This window comes from Solanum lycopersicum, chromosome 2, assembly GCF_036512215.1.
Source record: "Solanum lycopersicum chromosome 2, SLM_r2.1".
NCBI classification, from domain to species: domain Eukaryota; kingdom Viridiplantae; phylum Streptophyta; class Magnoliopsida; order Solanales; family Solanaceae; genus Solanum; species Solanum lycopersicum.
This window is the reverse complement of record NC_090801.1, coordinates 39,716,795-39,736,410: the sequence shown is the minus strand read 5'-3', so window position 1 is coordinate 39,736,410 and position 19,616 is coordinate 39,716,795. Positions and strand designations below refer to the sequence as shown.

At 36.1% G+C, this 19,616-nt stretch overlaps 1 protein-coding gene across 1 annotated transcript; it reads left to right on the top strand.

Moving 5' to 3' along the window:
• The first annotated feature begins 3,027 nt into the window (after nucleotides 1-3,027).
• On the top strand, nucleotides 3,028-19,237 carry LOC101263950 (30-kDa cleavage and polyadenylation specificity factor 30). Its single transcript, XM_004231507.5, has 7 exons — nucleotides 3,028-3,632; nucleotides 5,701-6,090; nucleotides 11,901-12,063; nucleotides 12,295-12,405; nucleotides 14,239-14,307; nucleotides 16,124-16,210; nucleotides 18,100-19,237. The coding sequence occupies exons 1-7, from the start codon at nucleotides 3,247-3,249 to the stop codon at nucleotides 18,961-18,963; spliced, it is 2,070 nt and encodes a 689-aa protein (XP_004231555.2). The 5' UTR covers nucleotides 3,028-3,246; the 3' UTR covers nucleotides 18,964-19,237.
• Nucleotides 19,238-19,616: the final 379 nt, after the last annotated feature.

Below are 19,616 nucleotides of genomic sequence, written 5' to 3'. Positions count from 1 at the left end.
GATACTTACAAACTACTGCTTTCTTGTTGGGAAATACCAGTAACATGTATAACTTCGAGTGGGTGAGATTTGTTCTTTCCTTGGTAACAATCAAGAACTGACCAGTTGGTTCACTTTTTTGCTCAAAAAATCCACTTAACTCAAGGTACTTTTGCAACATTGTAGACAATTTTTGAAGCTCGGAGGACAATTTTCTATTAGACCTAGATAAGGACATGGAATCATACACTATTATGCACTGTTCTTTCAATGCAAAGACTGTCAAGACCTAATGGAAGTTCCCATTACTATTTACAGGGACATAAACATCATCTGTCAAGGTCAAGACAGTCCACAAGGTATAACAAACCTTTTCATCATGCCAACAATTTTATCCTCATATTCACTAGCATTGTCAATGTATGTTTTGATAAAACAACTAGTTATGGTATATCGATATTTAGAATGAATCTATTGGTTCGATGTCTTACCCAAATAGTAAAATATGACATCCACATACTACACATATGCATCAAACAAGTGTATCTCTGTTATATCAATTTAATTATATATATTCATGTACTAAACAATACATTAAAGTGGACATGGATTTACCTCATCATTCTAGCACTTATTGGGTTGAGACATTACGTAGAACCAATCCTTATTTTTTGGAAATGCAACTACAAAATCAAGTTGTCAAAATCAAGTTTCGAGAAATTGGCTAAGTAGTGATCGTCCTTGTTTCCTCTGCAATTGTGTAATCATTATGAATAATTATTTAGTGAACAAAAAGAAGAAATACTAATGATAGTTGAACGACCTTACTTTTTTGCATGATGCTTGTAAAGACCCTCGTTTATCCATTGCGAGAAGCATAACATTAGTTCAGTTGGACACTTGTCGTAAATGTTAAAACCTTCTAATGGATATTGTCACTTCACATCACAACTGACAACTTCAATTTTCTTCTCTTTCTTTTTCGCTTTCGCTTTTTCTTTCTGCTTCACCTTCTCCTTCTCCTACTCCTTCTGCTTCTGCTTGTCCATATCCTTTGTCTTCCTCTTCTTCTCCTTCTCCTTTTTTGCCTTTTCTCCTTCTCCTCCTTTGTCTTCTTCTCCTTCTCCTTCTTTGCCTTCTTCTCCTTCTCCTTCTCCTCTTTTGTCTTCTTCTCCTTCTCCTTCTTCTCACTAATTATAAAAAGTATTTGGGAAATAGATTTTTCAACCTCCTACACTTCAAACGCTGTGAAATCTTCTTGGATCTTTACACATCAATATTATGAGACATTTTCTTAAAAATATCAGTGAGTTTTATAACACGACTAATAAAATAATCGTGTTGTTGTTCACATTCTTCGCATAGACAAAAAGAGCATTTGATGTTAGAAGATGAAGCAACACCAATAAAAGATTGAGTTGTTGTCATGGATGAAACTTCTTGTATCATTTCATTTACAAGGTAAATAAAAAAAGATCGAGATTTTACAATTTATTATAAAATAATAATAACAGTATGTTGTCATAATGGATAGTCTGTTGCCATAAAATAACATTATGTTGCCACATATGTTAATTTTTGTTGCCATATATAGATCTTATGTTGCAACAAATGAATCATATGTTGACACAAATGTACCTATTGTTGCCACAAATGAATTTTGGTTGCCACATATGAATCCTAAGTTGCCACATATGAATCTTATGTTGCCACAGATAACCATTTTGTTGACCTAATGCGAGATGTTACAACATATGATGATTGTTGGAATATGCACCAACATATCACTAAAATGTGGCAACATAGGATACATCTTTCAACAAATTAAATATATGTTGGACAACTGAACAAGACTATATTTCTAAAATCATATCAACAAAATGGCCACAAAAATAACAGAAAGCAACAAAAAATGACTTTTCACCGAATGTTAACAATACATATACATTTCTTCAAAATTAGATTTTTCTGTATTGGTTGATTTTCTTTCAAAAATAATAAATAATAGACACCATTAAGTCGATTATTCAATTTTTACATCTATAGAACGTTTTATTATTCATTACTCCAAGAAAAAATTTTCAAAAATCGTAAAATATTTTTAAAAAATAACTTACTCATTTCTAGTCAATCAGTATTTCAGTTTAGAAAGATGAGAGAGTAACGACTGGAGAGGAGGAGGAAAATAATGGCGATAGAGATAGTCAATCGGACATGAAGATAATGGAGGAGAGATAGACGAATTTCCGAATTTTTACGGAAAAAGAAGAACAATCCCCAAAGAGAGAAAAGAGAGGAAGAACAAGATGAAAAGACTTTTTTTAAAAAATGATTTGGATTAAATTATAGAAGTGTTATTTTTTGTATTTTATAAAAGATTAGAAAATTTTAGTAATGTTAATTTGATCTCATATTTACTTAATTACATTTTAAAGAGGATTTGACCAACTCTTGGTCAATGTGTCACCAAAAACAAAATCAAAACTTATTTGACATCTTCCCCTTGAAGTTTTAAAAATGTTACTTTGGCCCCAGATTTATTTAATTACATTTTAAAGAGGATTTGACTATCTGTTGGTCAATCTGTCATCAAAAACTTTTCTCTGCTTTTAAGGTTGTGTGTGTATATAAATATATATATATATATATATATATATATATATATATTTATGAAGTTTTGAATTCAAATCAAACAACACTAATTTTAGGTAAATAACATCCTAATTAATTTTCATACTACCGGAATAACTTATTTCCAAATATATTGTTATCTTTTTTTTCAATATCCAAAATAACACTTAAAACATTACTTTACTATCATAACATGTACATTACTCTCTCTATCCCTATTTACTTGTCCATATTTTCTCTTTTAATTGTCCCATTTACTTGTCTATTATGACAAATCAAGAAACAATAATTTTTTTATTATTACTTTGATTTAAACTTCTTGAAAATTTTCAACTTTTAATTCATCATTTTTGAATATGTTAATTATTGCTATTTTTATACATGTGGTATTTCTAAATTGACAACTAAATAACCATAGAGGGTGTAACATTTAAGAGATCTCCACTTTCCCACCATAGAGGGAAGCTAAATATTCTCACTTTTTAGTTTCTCCTCTTCCTCTCTGTTCTCCTAATCCTGCAGCCAGAAGAAGAAAGGCTGTAAAATTGAAAACGTCATAGTGCGGAAAGTGCCATAGCCACCAATTTCAAGCAAAATCTGTTGTCAAACACCGACCCATTTGACAGTTTCGTAGTAATGGACGAAGGAGAAGGGGGTTTGAATTTTGATTTTGAAGGTGGCTTAGACACTGGGCCAACACACCCAACTGCATCAGTTCCAGTAATACAATCTTTCGATCACACTGCAGCAGCTGCTTCAAGTGCTAATATTAACCCGCCTACTGTCCCAGCGGTTGGTGGCCAAGGCGATGTAGGATTTGTTGGAAATCGTCGGAGTTTCAGGCAGACTGTTTGCCGCCACTGGCTGCGGTCACTGTGTATGAAGGGTGATGCCTGCGGCTTCCTTCACCAGTATGACAAATCACGAATGCCCATTTGTCGCTTCTTTCGACTCTATGGTGAGTGCCGTGAACAGGACTGTGTTTATAAGCACACGATTGAGGATATCAAGGAATGCAACATGTAAGACTTATAGCTTGTTTGCTGATTTTTAGTTTCTTTTTATGCTCATCTGTTGCTGACTAAACCGTCCCTTATTAATTTTTGGAACTTGGTAACTTTGTATTATAACACAAAAGTATACTAAACCTTATATACAGGTGAACTGCAAAACTCCACTGCTCTAACTTTAAATTAAGTCTAAAACATCAATTGTAGAGGCAATTTCATTTGAGTATATAATTGATTGCACCAAAAATGTAACAACGAAATGCAGCATACTATTCTCTATGCTTTCAAAATGCCTAGAATTTCTCTCTTCCCAGGTTGTCCACCATATTGAAGCAGGGATAATTCTCTATCTAGTTTTGTCTTTAGCTAGCAATCCGGCCTCCTCCCAACTTTTTAGGGCTTGGGTAATTCTCCTAGTCATAGTCCATGAAATGCCTTTGAGACTCGATGGAAAGAATATGGAAAAGAATTTTGACAAACAATTATGTCTTTAACCATGCTAATACATGTACTAAAACCCTTGCATTGTTACCAACAAGGGTTGTGGTGGACTGATAAGTATTTTTTCTTCATCATAACCAAGAGGTCTTGGGTTCGAGTCTGCTTGGTTTTTGAGTCACTTTTGTTAGGGAGTGCTTTACCCTCAATGTGAGAGTTCCTTGTGCTAATCCGGATTTAGTAGGGCTTCAATGTGGGTACCAAACGCCAGGTGGGAAACCAAGAAAAAACCATTGCATTGTTAATTCAATTGTTTGCAATGTATTAGTTATATACATAGGATAAAGCCAAATAAATTGTACTCCCTACTTTTCAGCCTAATTTCCATTTTAATCTGTTTAAAAAAGTGTCCCCTTCCTTTTCTTGGTAATATTTAATTTCAACTTTTCTTGTGGCATGTTAAAGGCCACAAGATCAAAGGACATTTTGGTATGTTTGACATAAATTTAATTTAGGACCACAAGATTGAAATGACTTTATTTTCTTAAACTCCATGCCAAGTCAAACTAGATCATTTTTTTTGAAACGGAGAGGCTACCCAAGGTGTAAGTAATACACAGAGTTAATGTATGCATTATTATTATGCATCCTACCAAACGACTCATTAGTGTTGTAGGGTTGGGAATCTAACCCGTTATTTTGCTGCATGTTTGTACTTTACTTTGCTCTTTAGGTTGTATATGATCATTGTTTTTCTCATTTATCATGGTCCTCTCACGATGATAGTTCTTTATATACATAGATGCAGAGAGATGCATATATCAACATCTTTTATAAGTATAATACAAGAACAATATAACCAATGTAATCCCACTGGTGGGGTCAAGGAAGGGTGACATATGTAGTCTTTCCCCTACCTTGTGAAGGTAGAGAGGCTATTTCCAATTGACCCTCGACTCAAAAACATATCAAAATCAAGTATGGAAATGAAAGGAATGAAGACGCGATGCTAAAAGATATGTTTTATAAGTCTAGCATTTTATTCACGAAGGAGCACAGGGTGACTGGTGTGAGTTTTTTACGCTAAATAGCTCTAGTGATAATATTGAAGGTGTATTTTGTCACAACCTACTGTCAACAAATCAAAATCACTTTTAAAGGAGCTCTGACATTCAAAACGTCCTTCAGTAGACACTGGTTAACATTCATATCTAGGGAAGGTAGCATATAATAATAACATTTGTGCGTCACCGTGCACTCCCTGACCCTCCTTCAAAGTGTGGCAGATTCCAACTACTCGATCATTAAAATCTGGTTTAGTCTCAAAGCAGCTAAACTCATGGCTTAAGCATGCTGTATTCTGGGCCATAACTTATTCTGATATGAAGCAATTAATAGCTCTATTTATTTGCTTTCTATGTTCATTGGCTCATTTTGCTGCCAAGTGACAACTGATTAGGCTATAAGTGTTTTAGATGTTTGTGGTAATGATTGTTAATTTCACTGCTTTTTAATTGATAAATTTGTACTTTTGATAAGCAAAAAATGCCGAGTGGGTCCTCAGACAAATAATATATGGATAGATTAATGACAATTTTTATGGTCAAGTTATGACCTTTTTGTGATGGTTTTCATAATACAGGTACAAATTGGGGTTTTGTCCAAATGGTCCTGATTGTCGCTATAGACATGCAAAGATGCCTGGGCCTCCACCTCCAGTGGAAGAAATCTTTCAGAAAATTCAGCACCTGGCATCCAACAACTATGGTTACTCAAACAGGTTTAATCAAAATCGAAATGCTAATTATTCAACCCAGACAGACAAATCTCAGGCTTCACAAGCACAGAATGGAACGAGTCTTGCTGTGAAATCTACAGCAACTGAGACACCCATTATACAACAGCACCAGCCGCATCAACAAGTTCAGCCACCTCAACTACAAGGGGGCCCAACTCAAGCACAAATTCATCCCAATGGCCAGCAAAATCAAGCTGATAGAACTGCAGTAGTCCTGCCGCAAGGAACTTCTAGGTGTGTAGAGTTTCAAGGTCTTTAATTAGGTTATGTAATCAGTTCATGTATGTAGATGATTGACAATAACATAAGAGTCCCTTATGTTGCTGTAATGAGTTCATCCAGAGCCTTGGTATCGTCGTAACTGGTTCTACTAATTTGTTGATTGTTTTTTTTCTTATCCACTTGTATACTGGTTTTCCTTTTGTTCTATTTTTTGTTCCTCTTATGCATAGTTTGTGTGTCCGAGGAATTGATATTGACCATGAGTTCTGCAGTAAACGATACATACTTTGATGGGTAATTTGTGCGCTCTGATGCATGGGCAGTTTTAGAGATCACCACCCTCCAAGAGAGGAGAAGGGAATTACATTGGAGGATATGTGGCTACCTGCTTTCTTTGTTCCTATTTTCTTGGTTGCTTCAGTGGTTAGCATATCTATAGCTACTAGAAGTTTTGGTGTAATAGTTGCTTAGAGATGATGAAGTTTATTCAACCGTCCCTTTGAAAGGAAAGAGCTCAGTTTTTCTCACCATTACTTCAGTTAGCTGTTATGATCACTGGGATTTGGTCTTCTAGTGGATTCACTTTGTCAGAGCGATGTGAACTCCAAATAATAAGTTCAGATTGAAGTCATGGGATAATTTTCGTTGTGGGAGGGGTGGGATGCACCCATTGTAACTTCCTCCCAACTTGTGAAGTGAAGCAGTACCGTGCCGTGATTCTAAAAATGTCCTTTGAATTGTTCTATTATTTTTTGGCATTCCCTTGATAATTACGAGTTTGCTATGCAGCCTGTTAGACATCAGTTAGACCATCTTAGACTTAGTGAGCTCTACGTGTATCCTCTTACTCTCATAACTCAAAGGGATAGGAGCCTATGGTTTCATATATCAGACAAACTATGTTCTGTGTAATAGTCATGGTTTAGCCACCAGAGATAGTTACTTTTCTCCTTAGAATTCAAGGAAATGGTGTCTTGGTCCGATGTGAGATCCTATTGTATTTAGTTATTCCTATAGAGATAGGGAAGTGGATATGAATATTTGGGGTTGAGGAAAATGCTTTTTGGAGGGGGGTGGTAGGAAATGTATGGTACTATGGCAGGGCGATGGAGGAGTAGGAACAATATAACTCCGTATGGGTGTGGTTTGTTGAGGAATATTAGGAAGGGGTGGAAAGATTTGCAGACATATTTCCTTTACGGTAACATGATGAGGGAAGTCTTCCTAATATGTAGTGTGTCTTCTATCAAAGAGAACAGAGATGACAATTCAACAAATTCATGGGTCTCACGAGGGGGTTATTAACTGGGAACTTAAGATTCAGAATGCATATGCTGGATTGGACATTGGCAAATGGAAAGAATTTCACAATCTCATTGAGTTTTTATGGGCTCGCAACTCATAACAATTTAGATAGTGGAGAATGGTTATTCATTTTTAGCTCTTACTATAAAAGGTTACTAGTGAGAGAGGAAGGTACTTTCCCCGATGACTCTCTTTGGATCCCTAGAGCTCCGAGGAAGGCATGTTTTTTTATATGGTTGATGGCAAGGGGTGCAATCTTAACCATGGAAAATATGTGGAAGAGAAGGATCACCTATGTTAGTTGGTGCTTTATGTGAAGTGCAAGTCAAATGTAAACATATCTTATTGCACTGTAAGGTGGCTAATCGGTTGTGGGGGGTAACCCTCAATTTTCGTAGGATACAATAGGTGATGTCGGCCGCAGGGAAGGAGGCTTTGCAAAAATAGACTCTTTAAGAGGGGAAAGGAAGCCCAAGGGCATGTAGTGTTGCCCCTTTAGCAATCATGTGGGTCATTGGAAAGAGAGAAGTAGGAGGACATTTGAAGGGTTGGAAAGATTTTGTAAAGTCGCAGAGTAGTGTATTGTCTCTAGCCTTTTTTGGTGTACTTATGAGGTCCCTTTTTGCATAGAGAATCGAATCTCTGGTTGAGAACCACATTTTGTTGTAGGTTTCTCATCCTATGTAAAGGGTTGTACACATTTTTTTGCCCCATTTTTTGATAAAATTATTTACCTTATAAAAGGGATTTCGTTTAACTAATAATAGATGGACGGTCTTTTCTGATTTCAGTGCGACAGATGTACTAGATTATGTATTTAGTCTCAAATATGTTAAATATGTTTGCTATGTTTCTGGTGCAAGTTGGGAAATATTTAACTTTTGTCTGATTCTTTTGTGTTTTTGATAATCTGATAAAATTTCTTTCCTTGGTGGATTAGGGGTTAGAGAAATACTTCTCCAATAGTCTCCTACAAACTATATTGTACAGATAAATAGTTTTCCATATAGGTTTGCCTTCTTTAGTGCATCTAAAGCTCCATGATAAAAACTATACTGTATACACTTACACAAATGTCATGTTCAGAAGATGCATGTTGAGATGGATGTGTGGACATACTAGGAGAAACAAGATTATGAATGAGGTTAGTCGGGAGAAGGTAGGAGTGACTTCTATGGTGGACAAAATGAGGGAAGCGAGATTGAGATGGTTTGGGCATGTGTAAAGGAGGTGCACTAACGCCCCAATGAGGAGATGCGAGAGGCTGGTTTTAAGGGGTACCTAGAGGAGTAGAGGTAGGCCGAAAAAGTATTGGAGAGTGGTGATTAGACATGACATGACACAACTTTTATATTACCGTGGATATGGCTCTAGATAGGAGGGAGTGGACGTCGCGTATTAAGTTAGAATGCTAGTAGAGTTGAGTGTTGTCTTGTCGTGTATAGGCTTAGGCTCGTTAATGTCTATCGTAGTACTAGTCATACCCTTGTAGTTCTTGCATATGTTGTGTATTACATTTTGATTATCACACTATTTTGCTGCCTTTATTGTTTCCTTCTTGTAGATTTTACCCTACTTTCCTTATTATCAACTATGTTTTTCATTGTTTTCTTCTTCTTTTACGTGAGTTTGATGCACTTGAGCCGAGGTATTTCAGAAATGTCTCTACCTCTCCGAGGTAGTGGTAAGGTTTGCCTACACTCTACCCTCCCCAGACCCCACTTAGTGGGATTACACTGGGTATATTGTTGTATTCTAAGTTGTAGGTTACCTTTCAGGTTATGCTATAAGTAATTTGCTTATTGGTAGTAATATTTGTTGTTGTTGTTGTTTTAGTAATACTCTGGTGGCGGAATCATCTTCATGTAGTGAAAGTGTTAGTTGTGTGGTTGATAGTGAACTATCTTTTATTGATGTTGAATGTCTTGTTAAAGATCATGTTGTGAATTTGAATATGCTATAGCTTGAATATAGGCTTTAATGTGTTAACTTTGCTTTCTGAAATTGCAGCAACTTTGATTATAGTGATCTATTGTCGATTTGGGAAGTAATGTTCAGGGCCTATAATGGGAAATTGCTGAGTGATCTGTTTGAAAATAAAAGAAAATCTGTATTTCGAACTGCATATAGGAACATTTGTTTCTTCTTGATTGTTGCATTTATGGACATTTTTTTTTCATGAGAAACTTTATCTGTCAATTGATCCTTTCACTGGCTTTCAAGTTCAATGTTGTGTTTTAGTTTGTGTTATTTGGTTATGTTACTTGGTTTGTGACTCCTTGATTATGAACTGTACATATGTTGCTAGTTATTCATAAATATTGATCATCGTTAAGCAGTTTTATGCTAACTTGAACATAGGTGCATGTTGGGTTTGTCAAGGTTACTTTTGTGATATGGGATGTGAATAGAGTTTTGGACACAGGTATGAGAATACATCAGACAAGGTTAAATGCATTGGGATACTTGAATGTCTAACATTTTCTTGATCGAATGACGGAATTATTATTAGACTTATGAAAAAAAAAAAGAATGATTGTAATATTTTAGAATGAGGGTGTAATGTTTCACTTGGGGGGTGTTTGGATAAGCTTTTTTTAAGTTGACTTATAACTCAAAGCCAAAAGCCAAAAGCCAAAAGTAGGTAGCTACCTACCTTTAACTTTTGGCTATTTTATTTATACTTTTTAATCCTAAAGTAAAGTGTGCCTTTGCTGAACACCTCTAAGAATTACGAAGTGCGTAAAAGTCAAAAGCACCTAAAAATAAGTCAATTAAAACACTCTCTTAGTCAGTTGAGAGTAAGCAATATCTCCAAAGAAACAGGGGAGGGACTGTTGGGGTGCAGGATCTCAGAATTTTATCAAAACCCTATTAAGAAAACGGCTTTAGGGATTTGATATTGGTGAGCACACTCTATGGAGGGAGGTGGTGATGGATAAATATGGATTTGTTGTAGCAAAAAGGAGGAATTCTTTTATCACATGTAGACTTTAGAGGGATGTTATGCATGGATGAGAAGATCTCAGTGGTAACAAAACCCCTTCCGGTTATGGGATGGAGTATAATTAGCTTTGGGCTTTATAAGTAGGGTGAAAGGGATGTTGAGACAGACATTCATAAACATATAGTATCTCGAGAGTCTAGTCAGAGGGAAATGACAGTATGAGAATTCTGGAGATTACAGTAGAGGGGGTCATGGAACATAGAGTTTAGATAGAATCTTCAGGATGTGAAGTTTCTGAATTGCAAGCTTTGTTGAAGTGCTGTGAAAGCAAAGTTTGTCAGACACTAGTCAGGACTCATGGTAGTGGCAGTGGGGTAGAAAGAGGTGAACTGTTTTCAGTACAATCATATTATCATCACCCTTCGTAAGGGAGGAAGCGATTTTTTGACACTTTTGGATCCTGTAGCACCAAAACCTGTGCTTTTTTACTCAGCACGGAAGGAGTAATCCTGAAAGCTGGAAATTTGACCAAAAGGCAGATTACATGTCAACCGGTAATTTATGTGCAAATGTTCAGGTGAAGATGTGGACCACCTCTTATGTTTTCAGGTGGCAACTCGCTTGTGTTGTGAGATGGGAAGATGGTTTGAACTGCAATGTCGATGCTGATCACACTGATAAAGGCTCTCTTCAGTCGGACATGTTGAAGAAAGAAGAGAAGTGAAGAGCGTGGGATGTTGCTCTATTAGTACTAATGTGGGTCCTGTTGAAGGGAGGAATATGATGTAGCTTTTGTAACGATAGAGAATCATATGACGTTGTAGATTCTCTTTTTTTTGCTGTTTGTATACTGGGATTTGCCATCGTAATTTATGGATTCTTTTGTGATTGTTTTTCGGTTTATATGGCAATCGAAGAGTTCACTTCTTCATGGAACTAAAACTTCTTGGCTCTACGAGTATAACTGAAACCAAAAGTATATAAATCTGTTCGACCAGATATCATACATAATCACTACTAGCACGCCTATCTTGTCGTGATGAAGGAGCTATGCCAAGAAATAGGAAGAGCTACGATGGTTGTTTAATTGACTAGTTTCACAAGGAGTAGTTTGCAGCAGATGCAATTTCATTATTCTCTCGTAGCAGTCTGTTACTTATTTGCTTGCAAGTTTGTTTGTCTACAAATATGAGTAAGCTTTGTGGAAGAAAACTATCCAGGACTAAACACTACAGATTTGCTGGTTAGAACTGATATTCTGTCTTCGGAGATTGTATGTTATTAAGTGACACAAGGTGGTGATTCATTCTGTGCAGTGTTGTTTACTTGCAATATCTTTCATTTGTTACCGGTGAGGTGATTAATTTCCTTTAACTTTTGAACTTCTTATTTTGACACCTGGCACAGCAATGACTTCCATTTTTTAATTCATTGATCTTTTCATGTAGTACTAACGTCCCTCTACTCTATCCATGTGCCCCTTTATTATGCTACTGAATAAGAAAGGACAGTTGCAGTCCATATCTCTGTTTTTGCTAGGACACTTATCCAATTTCTTGAATGGAATTAGGTACTTTATAGTTAAAAGCTGCAACCGTGAGAATCTTGAATTGTCAGTACAACAAGGAGTTTGGGCAACTCAAAGAAGCAATGAGGCTAAACTAAATGAAGCTTTTGACTCTGTGGAAAATGTCATTCTGATATTTTCAGTCAACCGGACTAGACATTTTCAGGTAGACTGTTATTATCTCTATCCCTCATGTGCTACAGATGTAAAGTTTGTCTATTACGTAATAGCTGAGGATGTTTAGTATTACTAGTATATCATTATTGTAAGTGTGTATAATTCAATTTTGACTTGTAATGGAAGTTGTGTGTGAGTTAAGGCTAGTTGATGGTTGTAAAACAAAGCTTTCTTTGGTGGATGCATTTTCATGATGTGAGATTTGTTTACTATTTGTTAGGGTTGTGGAAAGATGACATCTAGAATTGGTGGCGCTGCTAATGGAGGAAACTGGAAGCATGAACATGGGACTGCCCATTATGGACGTAATTTTTCATTGAAATGGTTAAAGGTCATTTATATTTTCTTTTTCTCCTCCCTATAATCTTTGGTTCCTGTGTCTTTTGCTTATACACCTTTTCCAGTTGGATGGCCTTAATGTTTATCTTTGTGTGTAGTACCTTACTAATTTCAATCAGGTGCTTGGGGACAAACACAGTGTGGCTTGAAATCGTTTTTCCATTTCTTTTCGGGAAATTAGTATTCTTTTCTCCAAGGAAGTGTGAAAAAAGTGAGATGAAATTATCAGCAAACCCAAAAGGAATCATCATTTATGGTGTAGAAGATACTGAAGTATTAGTTGTCTTTTTAATGTTTTTATATCAATGTGGGTGGGAACTTAAATTGGTAATAGTAAGGGCATGTTGAATTTATGACCAGTTATGATGGCAGGCGAGGTTCTTTTAACTTTCTGGGAAAATGGTCAAAAATACCCTTGAACTATAGGAAAAGGTCTAAAAATACCCTCCATCCACTTTTTCGTCAAAAAAATACCCTTTCATTCACCTTTTTGTCACACTAATACCCTTGAAACTAACAACCTTCTCTTTGTTTTGTTTTCTTAAAAAATATTTTTATTATTTGTCATTTTCTTATTAGATTATATATCATCTCCCATCTTTACTAGAATTTTTTACAGTTATTTTTTCAAAATAAATAAATAAAAATTGGAGGACATTCTTGATATCTTTGTTCTTTCACAAAATATTTAAGTGTAATCCTATTCCTGTCACTCTATCAAAGATGCTGAATTGAATTTGTTAATATTTAAAATTTTAGACTGAGCTTTTCTATTTCAAAAAAGCTTCTTATTTTCTTTAATCTTTTTTATTTTTCACATAAGTCATCCAAGTCAAAACAATGTCAGTCTTCATGACTCTAAATTAATTTTTTTTTTAAAGCTACAGCAAATACAAAAAATTACTAGATTTTCTTTAAAAAAAATTGGGGTCTTGAAGAGGTGTTTGTTTTGTTTTGGATAAATTATGGGAAAAAATCTAGTAGAAATGAGATTTTTATTTCATTGAATAAGAAAATGACACATTATAAATATATTGTTTAAAAACAAAAAATAAAGAGAGGGTTGTTAAATTCAAAGATATAAGTGAGTCAAAACTGTAGATGAAGGGTTCTTTAGACCGTTTCCTTTAATTCAAGGGTGTTTTTGGCCCTTTTCTGCAACTTTTTCGACAAAGGTAATGTTGTTGTATTCCTTAACATTAATGCTATGCTGGCAACCGCCAAAAAATGTTCCCAGAAATTACACAAGGAAGGGTAAAAACAGAAGAAGAAAAAAGACTAAATACTTACAAAGCACCTATAAGATATACCAGCTGATCTGCTACTACTACACCTGTTTCTTTACACCAAAAGTATGATGTATTTATACAATTTTTTTTGGATGCCTGAAAAGGAATAGTTATATCCTCATGACATCTATTGTTTCTTTCCTTCCAAACTGCCCCTCTATACATGATATTATCTTCCACCCTTCCTCCTCTCCTTATTCAACAGCTTACCAAGTGTGCCGTATGCTCTGGCATTATCCACCTGGTCTATAATATTGGATTCCAAAATGGAGATGTGTGTGTATTCGAACCTAACCAGATGAAAGTTCAATTCTCTCTTCACCAAAGCGTCATACGAAAGAAATCCTATTCCTTTTATGTCCTTTCCAATTTCTCTTTAGGACTGATCATTTTCCTAACATGTAGTTGATATAACTTAGTGTCTGGGTTTTTTTTTCTTTTTTGTTTCTTGCATCTCTCTTCTCTTTACCTCCTTTTTAAGTAATGATTGCATAATTGCTCGCACATCTGAACTAACTCCAAGGTTTAAAATGCAGCTATGTGAACTGTCCTTCCAGAAAACTCACCATTTGAGGAATCCATACAATGAGAACTTACCAGTGAAGGTATAAGCCTGAGCCTTTATCCCTTGATCCTTTTGATCAATTTCAACTGGTTTAATTCTCACTTTAACAGCTCTGAAATGTCATGTCCAATGATTGATTTAGACTGAACATACTAGCAGGCAAGAATTTTTGTTTGTATTGAAGATTGCTGTAATTCCCCGAATGTTTTTTCTCATGGATGCTATAATAAACATACCTAAGATCCTGACTCGTCTGGCAGACCATTGGCTAGTTACATTTCCCATCCACTCTATCCCCACACATCTTTCTTTTTGGAAACAACCTTGGTTTTTGTATTCAGTAAGACCATCTAGTTACACTGGAACTTTGACTGCTTCAGGTAAGAACCAAAAAAGTTTCGTCCATAGTACAGATTTGAGTATCTTGAGTTGCTCAAAAAAAAAAAAAGATTTGAGTATCGTGAGTTGGTAAAAAGAAAAAATTTGAGTATCTTGAGTTCAAGTCATCTGGTAAAAGAGATTATTTTCACTCTCTCCCAAAGCTGATACTCTTTAGTGGGAAAAATTGTATACTTTGTTTTGGAAAACTGAAATATAAAGGAAAGAATTCTTTTTGAGAGAGGGAGTTAACTTAGCCAGATTGTCTTGACAATCAAAAGACCAGTTCCTTCAAATTTCACATCTAATCACGCTGTTCGGTAAAGGCATGCTTAAAGAAATCACCAAAAAATTAAGCAGTTAGGTTTCTTGCTGAACTATATATATAACAGCATATTCTGCAGTGCTCATGTTGTCAAGGTACCTAGGTTTTTACTTTTAAGGCAAGGATTTTGGTTCAAGTTACTGCTGAAGTGCATTTCCAACATTAACCAAAAAGTGAACAATGGTCACAAGTGAGATAACATATCTTAGTTTGACCTTAATCCCAACCTTCTTTTGAGCCTTTGAAGATAACAAGCTGTAGTTAATGATATCTTCCTCAACTTGCAATCAGTTTGGATTAAGGTTTGACTAACAGTTGAGGCATTGAGGCTGGTACGCTAAATGGTTTAAATGTTGAAGGTTTCTTTTTTGTCGCTAAAATATTCTTAGTTTGTGGGCGATCAGTGTTGTCAAAGGCTTGCGAGACACAAAACATGTTGAGCGCTTCAGTGTTGCTATCAAGGTTCTAAGACATTCCTTTTCTTTCGTAAGAGTAAATTCTTAAGAGGCAATACTAAATAATTGATATTTCGTTTTATCGTAATTATTTTTCAATTTCTTTGTCCATATATTTGTTATTCATGCTTATAATTATTAGTCTAAGACAAACATGCAGATTTGCATTTTTTTTCCTGCGCCTCTGCTCATTAAAGCCTACAATTTACTTGAGATTTTTGTTTAAATCCCCTTCGGACCTTAGAATTTTTTTGTTCTTTTCGCCTTTGATAATACTGTTGGTGAATCAGTATTGATGAAAGCGTACCACAAACTTCCCTTTTGTTGCATGCTGACGATTGTGCTTCACTTAACATTGCCTATGCTAATTATTTTTGATGAATGTGGTGAATCACGAAGGACAGAAATTTATGATAAATATATTTTTTCAAATATTAGACTGCCTTCCAGTAAGGATCAATTGCCGAAGGTCCCCTATTCTTGTCATCTTGTGTAATGTGCTTCAGATTCTCTTGAACTGCAGGATGCATTTAAGATCTTCCTTTTACTAAGATATTTGATTGGTGATTGATGCATATAGCATTTGAAATAGGAGCTCCTTAGTTGGTCTAGTTTGTTTTGTTTGGATACTAAATTGGTCTACATGCTGTTTTTACTTCCAGCCACCGTTTTAATGTTGTATTTTGCTACTGTTGCAGATAAGCAGAGATTGTCAAGAATTAGAGCCCTCTGTTGGTGAGCAGTTGGCTTCTTTGCTTTATCTTGAACCAGATAGCGAACTTATGGTACTTCTTCTACTAACTAAAATTGAATATTGTCCTCAACAAAGTTTTCATTCTCTAGATGGTAACATTTCCATTCCTGGAGCTTTCAGAGTGCTTCCCCATGTTACTTTTCTCGGTATAATATGTGCTAAGAACAAATGCCTAGTATAATTATGATAGTGCTTTTTGCAAGTAAAGATTGCATTAGATATCAATACTGAAAAAATGCACAAAACCGCTGCTGATATATACAATGGAACACTTGTTACTTAGCAAAACACTGCTGTCTGTTCCAAACACAAAAGCCCCTTAGCGCCCCGGGACGGGAGTGGGGGACGGCCCTACGCGGAGGCAACAGCAGCACCATGCAAAAATGGCCTCATTGTCATGGGAGTGTTAGAACAAAAATACTCAAGAAACTGATTTGAAAAAATAAAAATAGCGTGAACTTATGAAATTCCTTGTGTATATTTATGTGCAGAAAGTTTTAATTTATACAAAGAAAATACATAAACATTAAAACTAAAATAAGAACATGTGTCACTAACTACCATAAAAGGGGGCCACTAACAGCCAAAATGGGGCCACTAATTTCAGAAAGTTGAGCAACTAAAGTTGATTAAGTCTATCTAGAAAATAGGAAGCACTAAATTGAAATAAAGTAAAAAACAGTAAAAATAATAATAAGCTGAAAAAATGTCAATTGTCTAACAGGGAGCCCTTTCCTTACTCCTCAATATAGTCGTTTGTTTCGTGTCTATCTCTGTGAAAGCACTATTTCTGCAGTAGCATGGTATAATTTCTGCTTTCGGTTGAAGCTATTAGGAGGGTTTCTGCTTTTGGTTATAAAGAGTTTTTGATCCCATATTTTGTGTATTGAATTAGTCAATGCTGATTGACAATATTGAGCCTTGTGATAGTTATATACAAGTCTTTTGGAATTTCCCAGTAGTAGGTGTTGTGCAAATACTTCTAATGATTGAAAATTAATCCTCTAGTTAAAAATTCTTAGAATGTCTCATGTAGGTGATCAGTGAAATCATGAATCGTTTGATTAGGTAGTTTCTAGTTTTAATGTCTTGAATTTTTTAGCATTATTCATTTGGATAATAAATGAGAATATTTTGTTCTTGAAGGATTAATTCCTCAATTTATAAGGTGTGGTTTCACCTGCTTATATAATCTTATCCCCAATTCCCTGCCCAGCTTTATCACATTTATTTAAACCATTCAGAGACCTGTTCTGGTACTGCAGTTGATTTGCTTTGGTGTATGCACCAAAAATGGTAACATCATGATGATTGCAGTTTATCGACTGACAAGGTTGATTGCTGATCATTGATTGTGTCGATGATACCTCCTACATACTCAGCTTGTTCAGACCCAAACTTGTACTGGAATTTGTTTGGTTTCTTTGTCTCACTACGAAGGCACTCACCATCCTCCCATGGGTTGTCCGTGATTTCACTGGTCATCGTATAGGATAAGCATATCTGATACACTTGTTTCTTCTTTTCTCCCCCAAATTTTCCACAAAGCTCCATTGCAACCGGGTTGAATTTTATTTAGATCATGACATAGTGCAGTTTGGACATGTTTTAACACAGTTTCTGTTCTTCTTTGATCTGTAGCGGTGGTGAGTTGTCTATTCTTATTTTAATTGGTTTGACAATGACTCAGTTCTTTCCAATTACATATCACAAGTTCAGTCCAACGTTTCTGAGTCCTCTAACTCAATTTTTTGCTGCAATCCTTCCCTTCCCTTGTAATGTGCTGTTTGTCATTAAGCATCTGATGCTTGAATTATCCACAAGAAGAGGCATGGTAGTTATAGTAACTCTACAAACTATATCCTATTGCAGCTGGGTTCAAGTGGACTGTATTCTAATGGGATAATTACTGCATTTCAGGCAATTTCACTTGCAGCAGAATCCAAGCGACTAGAAGAAAAGGCGAAGGGAGTGAACCCTGACAATGGGAAAGATAACCCGGATATTGTACCATTTGAAGACAATGAAGAAGAGGAAGATGAAGAGGAAGAAAGTGAGGACGAGGATGAAAACTTTGATCAAGGTTTTGGACCAGCTGCGCTTGGTAGAGGAAGGGGCAGGGGAATTGCATGGCCTCCAATTATGCCTTTTGGACATGGGCCCAGGCCTCCACCTGGGATGCGAGGCTTCCCTCCAGGCATGATGGGCGATGGGTTTTCTTATGGAGCTATGACACCCGAGGGTTTCCCAATGACCGATCATTTTGGAATGGGTCCCCGACCTTTTCCTCCTTATGGCCCACGATTTTCAAGTGATTTGATGTTTCATGGCCGCCCTCCAGCTGGTGGATTTGGGATGATGATAGGTCCCGGAAGGCCCCCTTTCGTGGGCGGAATGGGTCCGGGAGCGACAGGCCCACCCAGAGCTGGTCGAGCAGTTAGAATGCATCCATCATTCATTCCACCCTCATCTCAGCCTTCTCAATATCCTTATAGGGCTAAAAGAGAACAGCGGGCTCCAGTTAGTGACAGGAATGATAGATTTAGCTCAGATCAAGGTAAGGGTCAGGAAATGATGGGTTCAGTTAATGGACCAGATGGAGTGCATATGCAAATAGGGAAATCTGAACACGATAACCAGTTTGGTGCTGGAAACAGCCTAAAAAATGACGGAAGCGAAAGCGAGGATGAAGCACCAAGAAGATCAAGACACGGGGATGGAAAGAAGAAGAGGCGGGATGTTGATGAAGATGCTGCAACTGGCTCAGAAAATAGGTGTCAGTAAGTGAGATATAGAGGTCATCTTGTCTCTGCAACTGTTTGTGACATTCTTCTACGGGGAAAATGCAACTAGCTTTTACGTAGAACCCCATCCACCAACCTGTTTTTGCAGATTTAGAATGAGGGATTCAACTTATATTCGTACTCTTATGTCAGGATCCAGTCAGAGTATTCGGCCTTCTGAGAACTTAAGAAGAGTTCTCTAATATATGTGCTGGTGTATAATTTGTGTAACAATTAAATTTTACAGCCTTTTATTAGATAAATTTTGAGGAATATTCCTATTGTTCATTGGCTCAACTTTTCTTTGTCATGCTGGCACATAGTCCCAACTTAGTTTTGTTGAAGCCTTGAAGGTCGTATCATGATCCATTACAAGTTGATGAACTTTGTCTATGAATTATTTTAGTTGCTGATATATGGAAAACATGTTTAGCAGGTTTCTACTTTTCCTCTCAGCCTCTTCCATTTAAGCTACCGTGTATTTAGAAAGTGAAAATGATGAAATTGGTTCCATAAGTTTGCCATTTATTATTGGGCAACTTTCACATATAGCAAATAAAAAATTCATATTTGTTTGCAAAGTTTGCATAATTGCGCTCCATAACAAACATAGAAACTATATAATTCGTTGTACATATACAGTTGAAGCAAATT